We start from the raw sequence: 18,733 nt of genomic DNA, 5'->3' as shown, positions 1-18,733 counted from the left end.
CTCAGTGGTGGCTGGTAGTCTTTCAAACAGGGGAGGCTGGTCGGTTACAATATTTCCAGATTTTAAAAGAAAAAAGAAAAAAAACATCAATTTTGCCCATACTCTTGCCTCGGATCTGGCTGATTGTTGGCAGGGTCACAAACTGTGAAATAACAGGTTCTTTTGGCCCATTAGCCTACTGTCCAATATACATGATGATGGTGTTGGGGGGGGGTATATTTTAACATTTTATATTTTAAAATTGTGGCATGTGACACGTTGTTTAAAAATTGATCATTATTGAAAGCAGCTCTTTGTCAGGAACCTCAGCAGTAACAGCAGAGTGTTCTGGAATAGGCACAAGCACTGACCTTGGGGAGCCAAACATAGAGCTGGGTGCCACACATTTCATTCAATGACACTTTCCCTATATTTTACTTATTTTGACTGAGAAGTGTTTTATTGACAATTTTGATAACCCTTCACTTTTAATCCAGGTCTGTAGTGTGAAATGTTCTCGGCTGTGTTTTTGTTTAAAAATGTTTTCCAAATTGTAGCTGTGTTTAATTCATCTCATCTCATTACTGTATCTGTAGCCGCTTTATCCTGTTCTACAGGGTCACAGGCAAGCTGGAGCCTATCCCAGCTGACTATGGGCGAAAGGCGGGGTACACCCTGGACGCCAGGTCATCACAGGGCTGACACATAGACACAGACAACCATTTACACTCACATTCATACTTACGGTCAATTTAGAGTCACCAGTAACCTAACCTGCATGTCTTTGGACTGTGGGGGAAACCGGAGCACCCGGAGGAAACCCACGCGGACATGGGGAGAACATGCAAACTTCGCACAGAAAGGCCCTCGCCGGCCACAGGGCTCGAACCCAGACCTTCTTGCTGTGAGGTGACAGCGCTAACCACTACACCATCGTGCCGCCCCTGTTTAATTCATATCCAGAAAAATATATATTCCAATATAATATACTCAGCATAAACATTTTAAATAGATTCTATATTTTTGGTCCATCCATGACATATTACTAAAGTAGCCTATTTACTGTTGTTGATGTGGGTCACTTGCTGTTAGCCAATTCACTTTCTCGTACCAGGAGAGCTGAAAGGAACGAGTATTATTCCCTACCTTTTTCACCAAGTCAATTTGAGGCGTTGGTCTACCCTGCTCTTTAATTTTAATTTTTTCCTCGAAAGGAAGACTGGCAAATGGCTTCACCAAAATTAAATCAGCAATGCTTGGCATCCGTACGCAGCTTTCTTGCTAGCTGACTAGCCCCCTCAAGTTCAAGTTCAGTCACTCAAATAAACGAAATTTCTGGAACTAAGATAGCAAACTTGACAACACTATATTTACACTTTATTTACAATGAAAATATATACAAACTAAAAAAACTGGTAGAAACCATATGTAATGAATGAAATCGAAATGTAAGCTGATCTCTTACAATACACCACACCACTTGCAAATCCGCATGGGACTGAACTGAAATTCACCGCTGCCTGTCTATATTTGAAACGAGCTGTCAATCAAAGAAAATATCCGTCCGCTTTCACCAATCACCAGTCTCCTCACGGAAACTGCCATGTCCCTCCCACTGTGAGGCTGGGAGTCCGTGGGGCGGGCGTTTTCGCAGTATTTGTCCAATAACCATCTTGCATTTTGATATTGAAAAGCGCATAGCTCCCAAATGCCATTGAAGTCCACTGAGGCTGGGCTGCATTGCGCTGTCACGAGGGGGAAAACTAACGCACACATTAGGCGAACTGGGGAAAGTTATAACGGAATGATTTCGCACTGTAGTTGGGTTGAGCACATCTATTTCTATGATTCTGGATCTGAAATAGCAATGTCATAAGGTCGGCTATAACATAAGCCTAGCGCAATTCATCCTACACGATGTTCGTCATTTTTAGAGGAGGGTGAGCCTCCCTCGTTGTCTTAGAGCAATCGCCCGTGGTCTGTCTTATGATTTTAGGTGAAAAACTTGAGCATTTTACAAGAAAATTGCAAGAAAACTTTCAGAAACCTGTCTCAGTTTTTGTTGTAGCTTTCCTGCTGGAGTGAGAGCCCTTGATGGCCCAGATGTAGACTGTATATGCAACTCCAGGCCTCAGACCAGTGAACTGGTAGGAGGTGCTTTCTGCGCCCACTCGCACCTCATCACTGGACCCTTCAGCAGAGCTGTAGTCCAGTATGTAGCCATCTATTTCTGCTTGGACTCTGTCCCATGATATAACCATTGAGTCTTCAGTCACTTCTCTGACCAAGAGGTTAGTAGGTGCACCTAGTTCTGAAAAAGCATTTACAGCATGTTAAAGGTGATGCAGAATCTGGAAGGTTTTTTGTGCTTTGCTTTTGTTTCTTTTTAGAAGTTGTGGTGATATAGTCCATTTTCCACAAAACAGTTTACAGTACAAGCAGAAGTATATCCACTATCTTTTTAAGCATGCATTCAGCCAAAAGGAAGGAATGAGTTGTAATGAAATTAATGACCCACCATCTGAGTCTTGAGATTAGAGATGCCAAGATTAACTAACTACAGATGCTTGTTTGTGCTTTATCTTTGCAGACTAAGGTTGTTGACCAGAATTTTCAACTAGAAAGAGGAATCAGTAACCATATTTTACAACCTATAATGGAATATCCTGTCAATTTAATTTTGATATTTCACAATTTGTGTTTTTACTGTATTTACCTTTTCCCCTCTTTACTCGGCACCAAAAAAATTACCAAGTCATGGCTTGCACAGTCATATACTAGTACATCTCATATTAGAATACTGTGAAAAAGTTCCATTTTTTCATAATTTAATTAAAAAAGGTAAACTTTCATATTCATTACATGTAAAGTGAAATATTTCAAGCCTTTTATTGTTTTAATTTTGATGATATGATTTGATAGCTCATGAAAATCAGAAATCCATTATCTCAAAATAGAGTATTTCATTTTGAGATTGATTGTTTAAAAACAGTATAAATACCACGTATCTCTTGGTCTAGTTCATTACACACAACCACAATCATGGGGAAGACTGCTGACTTGGTAGTTGTCCAGAAGATGATCATCGACCCCCTCCACAAGGAGGGTAAGTCACAGAAGGTCACTGCTGAAAAGGCTGGTTGGAAAAAGTGCACAAGCAACAGAGATGACCTTTTGGAGTTGAGAAGTTGACCTTTGGCCCTTTGAGAAGATTGTCAAAGTCAATTCAGGAACTTGGGAGAGCTTCACAAGGAGTGGAATGAGGCTGGTGTCAGTGCATCAAGAGCCACCACGCACAGATGTCTTCAAGAAATGGGCTACAATTGTCACATTCCTAATATCAAGCCACTCCTGAACCAGAGACAAATGTCAGAAGCGTCTTACCTGGGCTAAGGAGAGAAAGAACTGGACTGTTGCTCAGTGGTCCAAAGTCATCTTTTCAGATGAAAGGAAATTTTGCATTTCATTTGGAAATCAAGGTCCTAGAGTCTGGAGGCAGAGTGGAGAGGCACAGAATCTAAGGCGTTTGAAGTCCAGTGTGAAGTTTCCACAGTCTGTGATGATTTGGGGTGTCATGTCATCTGCTGGTGTTGGTCCACTGTGTTTTATCAAGTCCAAAGTGAATGCAGCCATCTACCAGGAGATTTTAAAGCGCTTCCTGCTTCCATCTGCTGACAAGCTTTATGGAGATGCTGATTTCCTTTTCCAGCAGGACTTAGTACCTGCCCACAGTGCCAAAACTACTTCCAAATGGTTTGCTGACAATGATATTACTGTGCTTGATTGGCCAGCCAACTCGCCTGACCTGAACCCCAGAGAAAATCTATGGGGTCTTGTCAAGAGGAAGATGAGAAACATCTGACCCAAAAATACAGATGAGCTGAAGGCTGTTATCAAGAGAACCTAGGCTTCAATAACACCTCAGCAGTGCCACAGGCTGATCACCTCCATGCCACGCCGCATTGATGCAGTAATTAAAGGAGTCCCAGTGAAGTATTGAGTGAACATACTTTTCAGAAGAAGTTGAACATTTCTGATTGTAAATCCTTTTGTGACTGGTTTTAGGAAATATTCCAATAATTTGAGATACTGGATTTCTGATTTCCATGAGCTATAAGCCATAATCAGCAAAGTTAAAACAAAAAAGGCTTGAAATATTTCACTTTACATGTAATGAATGTAAAATATATGAATGTTTACCTTTTTGAATTAAATTACCAAAAAAATTACTTTTTCACAATATTCTAAGTTTCTGAGATGCACTAGTAGGCTATAGTAAGTCACTCATCAGATCATCTGCCAAATGCCATAAATGTATATGTAGGGTAGTTTGGTTCTGGATGGTACTGTTTTAAAAAGCCATTTGTACATTAAGTTAAATCACTATGAATCTACTTTAGTAAGCATGCAGCTTTTGACAATTTATCTGTATATCTTAGTCTATAAAATGTACAACATGAACATTTGAAATGTATAATTTGTTAACTGGGTACTTTGCTGCATCCAATCAAACTTTTTATTACACTGAAATTTATCCTAGTCACAATAGGAAACATTTTTCATAATAATAATAATAATAATAATAATAATAATAATAATATATTAAGCAGTACAAGCCTTTTCCCAACCACACTAGGTTTAATCATTATTTACATGTATAAACTGCATTAAAAATTATTTTTTAAAAATCAATATTTAAACACTTCAGTATTATTTTGGCTCTCTGCTCCATTTAAAAGTATTATGAAATCTGTGTGTCTGCTCTAAGTGACATCAATTTTGGGGGAAAATACACTTGCAAGAGTTATCATTTAGTTAGATAATACTTTTGTGGGACTTGAAATAAAGTTTTAAAGGTAGACTACCTTTTCAGATTTTTCAAATGTAGGTCATAAAAAGAATTTCCTCTGACATGCAATTATTTGTTTAGTGGACCAAAAGCTACTGAATTAGAATCACAGACTTCCAATTTTATTAGTTTTTTTTGTTTTTTTTTAATAGAACAATTAATGAATTTAGGGTCACGTGGCCCTAAATTCTCTATTTTTTTTTCCTGCTTCACCATGACCCAATTCAAGATACTATGTCATGCATCATGTGGTGGGCTTTCCCCATTCATGCAAGGCATTGTGGGATACAAATTTGAAACAGGAGAGAAAACTGGAGGACGCGAGTGTGCGAATGAAACATGAAAGACCAACTACAGTAACGGAAAGTGAGAAGAAAAGATGTTATGTTGCAAAGGAAAGGAAACACAGGACCAAGCTAATAAATGTCAGTGAGCACTTCAGTGTGAGCAGCTGTTCGTTTAGCAACAGAATAATGTAACTATTAGTGCATGGTCAAGGTAAACGTGCACACAAACTTCCTCTGTCTGCTTGACTGCACAAAGCGAGTGATTTCATGCACATTATTTGCTACGGAATCCCCTCAAATTAAATAACTTTCCAGCCACAGAATGGCCTGATATTTTGTGAGATATTACAGAAATAAACCTATCACAGTGACCAACTTTCAGGGGGAACTAAATTTCACCGATTTTATGAAATTGAAAGGCTGTCTCACTTTAATTGAATTTAAATTTTCAATGTTTGTTTTCATAAAAAAAAAATTAACTGTTCAAAGCATGGAATGGGAAATTAGTGTAAAAAATACCATACAGTAGCTTAGTAGTATAATATTTTCCCTCAGTCTTTTGTGAGGGTCACAGCACACATGAGTGAGTGTGTGTGTGGTGTGTGTGTGTGTGTGTGTGTGTGTGTGTGTGTGTGTGTGTGTGTGTGTGTGTGTTAGTTAGTTAGTCATCCGGAAGCAAAAGGAAAGAAAAACAACAGAACATCTGCACCTTGAAGGCTTCTGTTCCCTGTTCTCAGATCCATGTGGCATCCCACCATTTGAGTTATGAGACTAGTCAACTTCTGATTCACTCATCATCTTTCCAAACATAGAATAAACCCCACAGGAAGACCTACCACTGATTTTAATCTGTACCATCTGGTCCCTGGTAACTTGCCCACATATACAGCAACAAACATACTGAATTCTCAAAGCTTAATACTAATGCCATTATGGCAATCGCAAGAAAGTACCCACAAGAAGAATGGTAATCTAGAATATATACATAGCTTATACTGTAAGTTAGCTGAAAATCAACTTAACATCCTTGTTTATAGATAGCACTCGAGATCATCTTGCTCTGGTGTCTTGAGGATACTAGTTTTCCAGTGCTTGTGATTAAGGTCAGAAGCGTAAATAACAAATATAACAATTCTTCAAATAGAAAATAATGCTGTACATAGCATGAGTTGACTTGGCTATTAACTGAATAGTTACCTTTTATTGTTGAAATTTTACACAACTTGGCTCATGTGAATACAACTGCAACATGCTGTCAGTCACCATGTCTACATGCACAAAATATTCCGGTAAAAACCCCAATTGAGATGCATAATGACAATATTCAGAATTTGATGGGTCATGTTCCATTTGGATATTCTGAATTTGGCCTTATTCTGAATTTTGCATTTTCCATTTAGAAGTGTGAGATATGCTGATATTATTCAGGTTTTAGGAGCTTTGTGTTGGATACATGTCCTAAGAATGCTCCTAAAACCCAAATAATATTGTCATCTCACACATCTTAATGCCGGATGGAAAATGCTAAATTCAGAATAAGGCCAAATTTGGAATATCCATGCTGTCTACATGACCCATATCAAATTCTGATTGTCTCATTCGGAATAATCGTGGAATATTAATGTGTATATAAATGTACTGATTATTATAATTATGGAATATTATTCTGACTGAAAAACATCTTCCCAAGAGCTGTGGGTTTGCATCTGAAATCAATCATAAACACACACACATACCTGATGGACAAGTGCAATACACAATCATGCTGCTTTATTTTTAATACAGTGATGTGTTTTTATTTGACTTATTTTGACTGGTTTATGTTGATCTATTTATTTATTACCTATTATGTCCCTTTTAAATTACAAAATGCTATTTGGAGAGTTGCTGCAAATGAAGTTTCATTGTGTTTTATATGCAATGACAACTATCGCTTCATCTATCTATTTATCTACTGTATATTAGTGTGCATGTAAATGTTACTAGCACAAAGAGTAAAGAGTTGAGGGAAAACTAAAGCTTACTGGTAGAGACAGATGTTAAAATCTGCAAGTGAATTCCAGTTTAATAATAATGAAGTTTAACAACAAAACAGCAAGATCAAACAGGAAATTGCAAGGAGTTAAACATAAGATGTAGAAGAAAAAATAAGATGAAAACTATAAGGTACTCCCTCAATGTAGGAAACCAGCAAGGAAAATATGAGATGAACTGTTTACCTGTCTCAGCCTCAGTAGAGCTCTTTTTGCTCAAACGGGAACCCTTGTAGGCCCAGATGAAGATGGTGTACTGAACCCCAGGTTTCAGTGATGTGAGCTGGTAGGACGTAGCATCTGCTCCCACTTGGATCTCTTGGCTGAAGCCTTCAGCAGAACTATAGGTCAGTTTGTAGCCATCAATCTCAGCACGGACCTTATCCCACATCACAGTCACTGTGGTCTCAGTTATGTCCCTAGCGACCAGGTTATTCGGAGAATCAATGTCTAGATGAGAGTGAGTTTGTGTTAGTTTTGAGACAATAGTGTCAGTGAAATTCAGCCTATATCACATCACTAAACACCTGAACACCTCCTGCCACATTTCTATCCTTGACTACACTAAATTCTGGTGGAAGGAATGAATAGCTAGCTAGCTTGATTTCCTATAGTTATGGGTACATTGAATATGCTTTTGTGTGGACATTATTTTAGTCAGTTCAAAGATTGATTGATTTATACTTCATCCAAGAAACAAACATAACATGGTATATACATGCACCGGCCACTTTAATAGGAACTTGTTCTTGATTTTATGATTCCTGTTCTTGGCTGGCAGGAGTGGAACCCAATGTGACGTTCTGGTGTTACAGAAGATGCTTTTCTGCTCGCCACAGTTGTAAAGAGTGATTATATGAGTTGCTGTATCCTTGGACGCTTGAACCAATATGGCCATTTTCCTCTGACAAGATGTTTCCACCCACATAACTGTCGCTCACTCAATGTCTTTTTTTTCCCCCTTGCCATTCTGTGTAAACTCTAGAAACTGGTGTGTGTGTGAGAGAGAGACAGAGAGAGAGAGAGAGAACACCCCAGGAGATCAGCAGTTTCTGAAATATTCAAACCAGTCCATCTGGCACCAACACCTATGCCACAGTGAAGGTCACAGATCACAATTTTTCCTATTCTGGTGTTTGAAGTGAACATTAACTGAAGCTCTTGATTTGTATCTGCATGATTTTATACATTGTGCTGCTGTCAAGGGATTGGCTGATTAGCTAACTGCATAAAACAGCAGGTGTATGGGTATTTGATGGTTGCCTTAGGCAAAAGAACAATTTTATTCAGATGGTGTTCATGTTTAAAGATGGTCAAATACATGAATGTCTTCAGGTTTTTAATGTTGAAACTGAGCAGAGCCTGTATCTTAAAATAAGAAAAATGGAGGAACTGAGTGGGTTGTAGGAGCAGCGAAGTTTACCAGAGTTAAGTGATCACTGACATGAGCCACAAGAGGAAGTTAGAAAGCATGCAAAAGCTATCATCATTTGCGAAATTCCTCTGTGACTGCACTAAGGGTTGGTGCCATGCCATCTGCTATAAAATTGATTAATTTATGTATTCCAAAACCAATGAAACCAAAATCTCTCAAAACTGTTATTATACCCATCTTTTTTTATTTGAGTTGCCTTGATATGAGGTATGGAATACAAAAGAGCAAATCAGACTGAACAGTCGCATCAACCCAATGGAATGTCGGTGCAAATACTCTTGCTAAGTGCTAACTTCAAGTGCTACCTTTTTTTTGGCTGAAGTTTTACCATTAAAACCACAAGCAGACGCTGCTACCCCCCCCCCCCAATACAGTGCCTGGGTTAATACTACCACCATGTATCATACCTGCTGTTTTGCTTGCAAACAACCTAGCAAAAGTTGCACTTTAGAAGAATAAAGCCAGCAGAATAGTGAGGTGACTATACCTTTAACTTCTATGCTTAATTGTTTTGTGAAATAAGCAGCATCACATTTCAGCTGGACAAATCTCTCAAGGTCTAGCCAGGTTTCAGCAGGGGCAGGAGATGTGATGGAGGAAAACTTAAATGCCTGCCTCATTTTATGAGGCAGAAATGTGCAACATGGCTTGTGGCTTTGATTATATCGAAAACTCATGTACCTCATTTAAGTGCAGTTTACTCTGGGCTATGAGCTTGTTGCAAATGTGTAGTATGATATGACTAAAGAGTGCCATTATCTCTACATAAAGGTGTGTTACTATTGTTATATGAAGTGCCCCAGACTGAAGACAGCCTTGATAGAGTGAGGAGTACTATTTTGTCCATGAGTCAAATGTACACTGTTGAGAAACTTTTAAGACTAGCATGTACAGGCTCAGGAGACTTGGAGTTCATTAAATTACTTTGTGTGTTAAGGAGCTTAACCCTTCATCTCATTTAGGAGTATCTTAATTTATGCATGAACTGAATTTTTTGGAGGCTCTTGCCTATTTTATGGGCATGGGCGATCAGGTATGTTGTGAGTAAAATAAAACAGTGCAGTATACCTTCAGGGATGAAAACTGAGAATATCTACACTCTGCAGTATCCTCAATGATCCATCCACAAACCCATTTTTGAAATCAAAGACCTGACAGTTTGTCTGACTTATATTGCCTCTGCCTCATTATTAGGATTGTATAAAGTGAAATGGTTTTGTATTCTGTAATGTTTTGTGTCTATTTAGTCCCAAATGTGACCATAAATTAATCAGCTATAGTAATGCTACTGTTCAGTAGACATTTAATGGTGTTACAATACTATAGATATGTTAAATAAACATTGCAGGCTTTAGGAGCTGCATCATAGTGAGGCTCAACCCGGACAAGCCATTTTGTCACATGTAGAAGACTACTTGCTATATTGAGAACAGTAGAAAGGGGCATTATTTCAAAACATATGAGGAAGTGAATAAATGTAGCATTAAGTCTCTACAGTGGTAGCTAGTCTAGAGCCATCAGGAACAGGAAGTGGTCCAGTCTGACACAAAGTTTGAGTAACATCAAATTTAAACCATAATTCACTTGACATTTCTAAGTGAAAAAACCTTTATAACTTCATGCTATATACAATAATTTACCATTATCTACTTTCATTATAAGAAAAAAAATCCTTTTCTGAGGCTTTTTATGATGGTTTCTGGAAAGTCATCAGATTATCAATTGGACAAAAAGTAATAATACCTTTTGAAAAGGACACATTACCATTAGATGGTCAAAACTTGGAACTCTGTACACTGAACAGTGCTTCCATACCAGCAGTAATTAAGTCTCAGAGGAAGAATAATAGGAATTATGAGACACATAATGGGAATTATCCCACAAGGGTTGGCATGGTTGTGTACTGTACCTCAGAGCAAGAAAGTTCTGGGTTTGAACCTTGTGGATGACTGAGGCTTTTCTGTATGTAATTTGTATGTTTTCCCCATGCCTGTGCGGATTTCTTCTGGGTGCTCTGGTTCCTTCCCACAGTCATGTGGATTAGGTCAACTGGCTACTCTAAATTGCCAATAAGTGTGAGTGTGAAAGGTGGTTTGTCTCTGTGTTAGATTGGAGACCTGCCCAGGGTGTATGTCGCCTCTTGCCTGAAATCAGGTGAGACTGGCTCCAGCTTCCCCCACAACCCTGATGGATATACGGTATAGATAATGGATGGATGGAGCCACAAGTGTCATGAATAGTAGCTGTACAAAGAGCACAGAGAAGTGTTTATTCATATATTCTAAAGAAAATGTTGGCTTACTTTGAGTCAATGAAAATACATCTTGGGTTATCAACATTGTTTGATGCATCTCTGCTATTTAAGACTACCAATATACAGTGTTTTCTCCACTGTTTGTCAGATATGGATGGAGAAACAATTCCCAGCAGATGAAGTGTTATATTTCCCATATTACCACATTACCTGAAAATTGTAATTACTACCAACAACTGAAAATACATCACTATTGTTTTATTTATATATTATCAAGTAAAACATGCCCCCTGTGGACTACCACCTTATTGTGGTGGAGGGCCTTGTGTGTCTTGATCCTCAGAGCTATGCTGGAAGGATCCATCATTCCTGGTAGGGCCACCCAAGCCAAACAGGTCAAAAGGAAGAGGCTACATGAAGAGTAGTCCAGTCTTACTCCAGTCCATGACAGCAGGCCAGGACATTCCATGGCTGGGTATTAAAGGTGGCAGCCCCACCATCTGGCTAGTCTACATCAAGTTAACACTCCGGCCAGATGAACCCTTCCCTGTTACAACACCTAACAGAGATAACCGAACTGACCTTCAATGGAATCAACCCTTGGCTCTCAACAATAAACTATGACTCATGGATCTACAACACACCATCCACTTCGCAACTTGGAACATCCTCAGCCTTCTCCACACTGGTGCAACCACCCTTCTATCCCGTGAACTCTCCATCTACAACATCCCCATTGCCAGTCACTGCGAGGTTTGCTGGACTGATAGCAGCGAGTGTTCAGCTGGCGACTACGTCTTCCTCTGGAGCAGACCACTCGATGGGAGAGGACATGGTGGAGTAGCATTGGCCCTACCTAGGACTGCACACCATTCCCTGATTAGCTGGGAGCTCCTCAACGATAGGCTGCTCACTGCTTGCTTTCATCACCACAACATAAAGATCATTATCACCATTGACTATTCTCCGACCAACGTTGCAGATGACCAGGAGAAGGACACCTTCTATGATCAACTTTAATCCATCCTTGAGCATGTTCCTCCACATGACATCTCCATTCTCCTCACTGACACCAATGCTACCCTCAGCTCTGATGTTCAGAATTACTCCTCCACCACTGGCATCACCTTCATGGATCCTGCCACCAACAACAATGGGCTTCACTTCCTCCAGCTCTGCGCTGACACCAACATGTGTCGCAGACTCATGGTTCCCAAGAAAGCGTATACACCACTTGACTTGGTGTAGCAATGATGGAGTGACATGATGAGCTCTGGACTACATTCTGATCAGTCACCATTGGCAATCCAGCCTTATCAACCATCGTGTTTATTGCGGCACTCAGCTTGGCAATACCGATCACTGCCTCCTTGTTGCCCATCTGAGACTGCACCTGAAGGCCAACCCTGTCAATAGGCACCAACCGTGAGCCAACTCATCCCAGCTTTGAGACCCAACCATTCGTACTCCATACAACTGCTCCATCTCCAACTGATACAACACACTGGCCACTGAAGATATTACTGACTGGTCAACCTTCAAGTCCTCAGTCAACGAGGTGACCACCATGACCATCAGCTGCCCTACCACCACTGCTCGGCAGCCCTGGATCTCCATCAACTCACTCATCAAAGAACCTTGTGCTGCCCATTTTTGTGGTGATATGCCTCAGTATCGCCGACTGAACATGGCCCATAACATTGCCATAAAGATCAACCAAGAAAGATACTGGGATGTCAAGGCTGCAAGGATGGAAGATGCCACCCACTGCAATGATCAGACACTGGTCTACCGCCTCCTTCATGATGCCTGTAGTGGCCCGTGCAAGAAGGTCACCCACATAAAGTCCAAAGATGGCAGCAACATCACTACCAAACCTGTCTTTCCCAGTGGGTTGAGCACTTTCAGGAGCACTTCCAGTGACCTCCCCCACCATCCAATCCAGATCTTCACACTGCTTCCGCCTCCACTACCAATTACAACCATGACTGCTACACTAACCTGGTCTGCAGACATGAAGTACTGAATGCCCTCCACAAGCTCAACAACAACAACAAGGCCCCAGGCATCTGCAGCATCACCACTGAATTCCTCAAGGAGGGTGGGGACTGCATGATCGACTGGCTGGTCACCATCAACCATGTGTAGGTGATGAAGGAGCTGCTGGACAACAGGCGGCATGGTGTTATCCTCCCATTTTGGAAGAGGAAAGGCAACCATCTCGTATGCAACAACCACCAAGGAATCACTTGACTTTCCATACCAGCCAAACTCTTCACCCGAATCCTCCTTGACCATGCCCTCCCTGCCATCAGATCCCGATGCCACCCTCAACAGGTGGGATTCATGCCCGGCCAATGAACTACTGACCACATCTCTGCTTTACTGCTCCTCCTCGAGAAGTTCCACAAGGATCACCATCTTTTTATCACCTTTATCGACCTCAAGGTCACCTTTTGACACCATTGACTGACCTACCATGTGGAATATCCTCCCCACCTTAGCCCTCCCATCGAAGCTAATCACACTCTTCATGATGCTTTATGATGGTGCTGAGAGCTGTGTTTGGATCAATGGTAAGGATTCCAACTGGTTCCCATTTACTGCCGGAGTTCATAGGTGCAGAAGTATTCAACCCCAAAGTCAATACTTTATAGACCCACCTGTTGCTGCAGTTACAGCTGCAAGTCTCTTGGAGTATGTCTCTATTAGCTGAGTACATTTAGCTACTGGGATTTTTGCCCATTCCTCAAGACAACACTGCTCTAACTCCTTCAAGTTAGATGGATTGTGTTGGTGTACAGCAATCTTCAAGTTATGCCACAGATTCTCAATTGGATTGAGGTCTGGGCTTTGACTAGGCCATTCCAAGACATTTAAATGTTTCCCTTTAAACCACTCCAGTGTAGCTTTAACAATATGTTTAGGGTCATTGTCCTGTTGGAATGTGAACCTTTATCCCAGTCTCAAACCTGGCCAACTCAGACAGGTTTTCCTCCAGAATTGCCCTGTATTTCATGCCATCCATCTTTCCTGTCCATGCAGATGAAAAAATCCGCACAGCATAATGATGCCACTACCATGCTTCACTGTAGGAATGGTGTTCTCAGGGTGATGGGAAGTGTTGGGCTTGCACCACGCATGGTGTTTCCCATGATGGCCAAAAGGTCAATTTTAGTCTCATCTGACCAGAGAATCTTCTTCCATGTGTTTGGGGAGTCTGCCACATGCTGTTGGGCAAATTCCAAACATGTTTTTATTTTTTTTCTTTAAGCAATGGCTTTTTTCTGGCCACTCTTCCATAAAGCCCATTCTGTGGCGTGTATGGCTTAAAGTGGTCCTATGGACAGATAGTCCCATCTCCACTGTGGAACTTTGCAGCTCCTTCAGGGTCATCTTTGGTGTATTTGTTGCAACTCTAATGCTCTCCTTGCCTAGTATGAGAGATATTTTTTATAGATATATCCACACACAACCCCGATTCCAAAAAAGTTGGGACAAAGTACAAATTGTCAAAAATGGAATGCAATAATTTACAAATCTCAAAAACTGGTATTGTATTCACAATAGAACATAGACAACATATCAAATGTCGAAAGTGAGACATTTTGAAATTTCATGCCAAATATTGGCTCATTTGAAATTTCATGACAGCAACACATCTCAAAAAAGTTGGGACAAGGGCAATAAGAGGCTGGAAAAGTTAAAGGTACAAAAAAGGAACAGCTAGAGGACCAAATTGCAACCCAGTAGGTCAATTGGCAAAAGGTCATTAACATGACTGAGTATAATAAGAGCATCTTGGAGTGGCAGTGGCTCTCAGAAGTAAAGATGGGAAGAGGATCACCAATCCCCCTAATTCTGCTCCGACAAATAGTGGAGCAATATCAGAAAGGAGTTCGACAGTGTAAAATTGCAAAGAGTTTGAACATATCATCTACAGTGCATAATATCATCAAAAGATTCAAAGAATCTCTGTGCGTAAGGGTCAAGGCCGGAAAACCATACTGGGTGCCCGTGATCTTCGGGCCCTTAGACGGCACTGCATCACATACAGGCATGCTTCTGTATTGGAAATCACAAAATGGGCTCAGGAATATTTCCAGAGAACATTATCTGTGAACACAATTCACCGTGCCATCCGCCGTTGCCAGCTAAAACTCTATAGTTCAAAGAAGAAGCCGTATCTAAACATGATCCAGAAGCGCAGACGTCTTCTCTGGGCCAAGGCTCCATTTAAAATGGACTGTGGCAAAGTGGAAAACTGTTCTGTGGTCAGACGAATCAAAATTTGAAGTTCTTTATGGAAATCAGGGACGCCGTGTCATTCGGACTAAAGAGGAGAAGGACGACCCAAGTTGTTATCAGCGTTCAGTTCAGAAGCCTGCATTTCTGATGGGATGGAGTTGCATTAGTGTGTGTGGCATAGGCAGCTTACACATCTGGAAAGACACCATCAATGCTGAAAGGTATATCCAGGTTCTAGAGCAACATATGCTCCCATCCAGACGACGTCTCTTTCAGGGAAGACCTTGCATTTTCCAATATGACAATGCCAAACCACATTCTGCATCAATTACAGCATCATGGCTGCATAGAAGAAGGGTCCAGGTACTGAACTGGCCAGTCTGCAGTCCAGATCTTTCACCCATAGAAAACATTTGGCGCATCATAAAATGGAAGATACGACAAAAAAGACCTAAGACAGTTGAGTAACTAGAATCCTACATTAGACAAGAATGGGTTAACATTCCTATCCCTAAACTTGAGCAACTTGTCTCCTCAGTCCCCAGACGTTTACAGACTGTTGTAAAGAGAAAAGGGGATGTCTCACAGTGGTAAACATGGCCTTGTCCCAACTTTGAGATGTGGTGTTGTCATGAAATTTAAAATCACCTATTTTTTCTCTTTGAATGACACATTTTCTCAGTTTAAACATTTGATGTCATCTATGTTCTATTCTGAATAAAATATGGAATTTTGAAACTTCCACATCATTGCATTCCGTTTTTATTTACAATTTGTATAAACCCGATTCCAAAAAAAGTTGGGACAAAGTACAAATTGTAAATAAAAATGGAATGCAATGATGTGGAAGTTTCAAAATTCCATATTTTATTCAGAATAGAACACAGATGACATATCAAATGTTTAAACTGAGAAAATGTATCATTTAAAGAGAAAAAATAGGTGATTTTAAATTTCATGACAACAACACATCTCAAAAAAGTTGGGACAAGGCCATGTTTACCACTGTGAGACATCCCCTTTTCTCTTTACAACAGTCTGTGAACATCTGGGGACTGAGGAGACAAGTTGCTCACGTTTAGGGATAGGAATGTTAACCCATTCTTGTCTAATGTAGGATTCTAGTTGCTCAACTGTCTTAGTTCTTTTTTGTCGTATCTTCCGTTTTATGATGCGCCAAATGTTTTCTATGGGTGAAAGATCTGGACTGCAAGCTGGCCAGTTCACTACCTGGACCCTTCTTCTATGCAGCCATGATGCTGTAATTGATGCAGTATGTGGTTTGGCATTGTCATATTGGAAAATGCAAGGTCTTCCCTGAAAGAGACGTCGTCTGGATGGGAGCATATGTTGCTCTAGAACCTGGATATACCTTTCAGCATTGATGGTGTCTTTCCAGATGTGTAAGCTGCCTATGCCACACACACTAATGCAACTCCATCCCATCAGAGATGCAGGCTTCTGAACTGAACGCTGATAACAACTTGGGTCGTCCTTCTCCTCTTTAGTCCGAATGACACGGCGTCCCTGATTTCCATAAAGAACTTCAAATTTTGATTCGTCTGACCACAGAACAGTTTTCCACTTTGCCACAATCCATTTTAAATGAGCCTTGGCCCAGAGAAGACGTCTGCGCTTCTGGATCATGTTTAGATACGGCTTCTTCTTTGAACTATAGAGTTTTAGCTGGCAACGGCGGATGGCACGGTGAATTGTGTTCACAGATAATGTTCTCTGGAAATATTCCTGAGCCCATTTTGTGATTTCCAATACAGAAGCATGCCTGTATGTGATGCAGTGCCGTCTAAGGGCCCAAAGATCACGGGCACCCAGTATGGTTTTCCGGCCTTGACCCTTACGCACAGAGATTCTTCCAGATTCTCTGAATCTTTTGATATTATGCACTGTAGATGATGATATGTTCAAACTCTTTGCAATTTTACACTGTCGAACTACTTTCTGATATTGCTCCACTATTTGTCGGCGCAGAATTAGGGGGATTGGTGATCCTCTTCCCATCTTTACTTCTGAGAGCCGCTGCCACTCCAAGATGCTCTTTTTATACCCAGTCATGTTAATGACCTATTGCCAATTGACCTAATGAGTTGCAATTTGGTCCTCCAGCTGTTCCTTTTTTGTACCTTTAACTTTTCCAGCCTCTTATTGCCCCTGTCCCAACTTTTCTGAGATGTGTTGCTGTCATGAAATTTCAAATGAGCCAATATTTGGCATGAAATTTCAAAATGTCTCACTTTCAATATTTGATATGTTGTCTATGTTCTATTGTGAATACAATATCAGTTTTTGAGATTTGTAAATTATTGCATTCCGTTTTTATTTATAATTTGTACTTTGTCCCAACTTTTTTGGAATCGGGGTTGGTTTTGTGTGTGTGTGTGTGTGTGTGTGTGTGTGTGTGTGTGTGTGTGTGTGTGTACACACACTTTTTTCCAGAACTTTTGTCTCTGACCTGTTTGTAAATGCTCCTTGGTTTTCATGTTGCTTGCTTAGTAGTGTTGCAGAGTCAGGCTCCTTCCAGAACAGGTTCATTTATATAGACATCATGAGATGCTCTGACTGCACAGGGGTGGATCTTAATCAAATAATTGTGACTTATGAAGTTAATTGGTTGGACCGGCTCTTATTTAGGGTTTCATCTGAAAGGGGGTGAATGCCTCTGCACACTCCAGATTTCTGTTTTTTTCATCTTATTTTATTTATAAATTGTCACACAAACAATAATTAAGTAATATATTATTAATTTGTACCTTTTAAAGTAGTAGGAATGTTGTGTAAATCAAATGGTGTGCTACTCCCCCCCCCCCCCCCCAAAAAAAAAAAAAAAATTAATTCCAGCTTGTAATGTGACAAAACAGGACAAACACAAAGGAGGATGCATACTGTTGCAAGTTACTGTATGCATTCAGATGAGTACACTGTTAAGATTGCATTTTTGACCACTATACACCCCTCTTCCTTAACTGGCCAGAAAACCACTCTGCTGGTGTTACTCAGTTATGTGTTCCTCTAAGACCATGGAAGAATGACACATTTGAATAACACTAAGTCAAAAAAATAAAGTGGTGAATAGGCTGGGCTTCCTTAGTCAAGAAAGCCATTTAATTGATGTATGACAAGACAATGATTAGCAATAAACTATGCTGTGAAGGACAAACAACTACCGAACATTACACTTGGTGAAAAGCGAACACCAGAAGGTAACCTCTTATCCATCTATCCATTATCTGTAGCCGCTTATCCTGTTCTACAGGGTTTCGGGCAAGCTGGAGCCTATCCCAGCTGACTATAGGTGAGAGGCGGGGTGCACCCTGGACAAGTCGCCAGGTTATCACAGGGCTGAGACACAGACAAACAACCATTCACATTCGCACCTACGGTCAATTTAGAGCCACCAATTAACCTCACCTGCATGTCTTCGGACTGGGGGGAACCAGAGCACCCGGAGGAAACCCACACAGACACCGGGAGAGCATGCAAACTCCACACAGAAAGGCCCTCGCTGGTCGCTGGACTCGAACCCAGGACCTTCTTGCTGTGAGGGGACAGCGCTAACCGCTACACCACTGTGTGGTTATTGTGGTTTGACTATAATTCTATAATACTTCAGTGTCTCTCTCCCAACCCCCC

General features: G+C 40.7%; 1 protein-coding gene across 4 annotated transcripts in view; it reads right to left on the bottom strand.

Annotated features, from left to right (window-relative positions):
- tnn (tenascin N) overlaps positions 1-18,733 on the bottom strand; it is a 43,548-nt gene that overhangs the window by 10,845 nt on the left and 13,970 nt on the right. For 3 of the 4 annotated variants that reach the window (XM_060931116.1, XM_060931107.1, XM_060931099.1), the window contains exons 7-8: positions 7,335-7,598; positions 2,027-2,290 (exon numbers count right to left, since the gene is read on the bottom strand). In XM_060931116.1, coding sequence (XP_060787099.1) covers positions 2,027-2,290; positions 7,335-7,598 — 528 coding nt within the window. The remainder of the gene's footprint in view (positions 1-2,026; positions 2,291-7,334; positions 7,599-18,733) is intronic. The other variant, XM_060931123.1, reaches the window with a different exon arrangement.

The sequence above is a fragment of the Neoarius graeffei genome, chromosome 1 (assembly GCF_027579695.1).
Source record: "Neoarius graeffei isolate fNeoGra1 chromosome 1, fNeoGra1.pri, whole genome shotgun sequence".
NCBI classification, from domain to species: Eukaryota; Metazoa; Chordata; class Actinopteri; order Siluriformes; family Ariidae; genus Neoarius; species Neoarius graeffei.
This window is presented reverse-complemented; position numbering and strand designations above follow the sequence as displayed.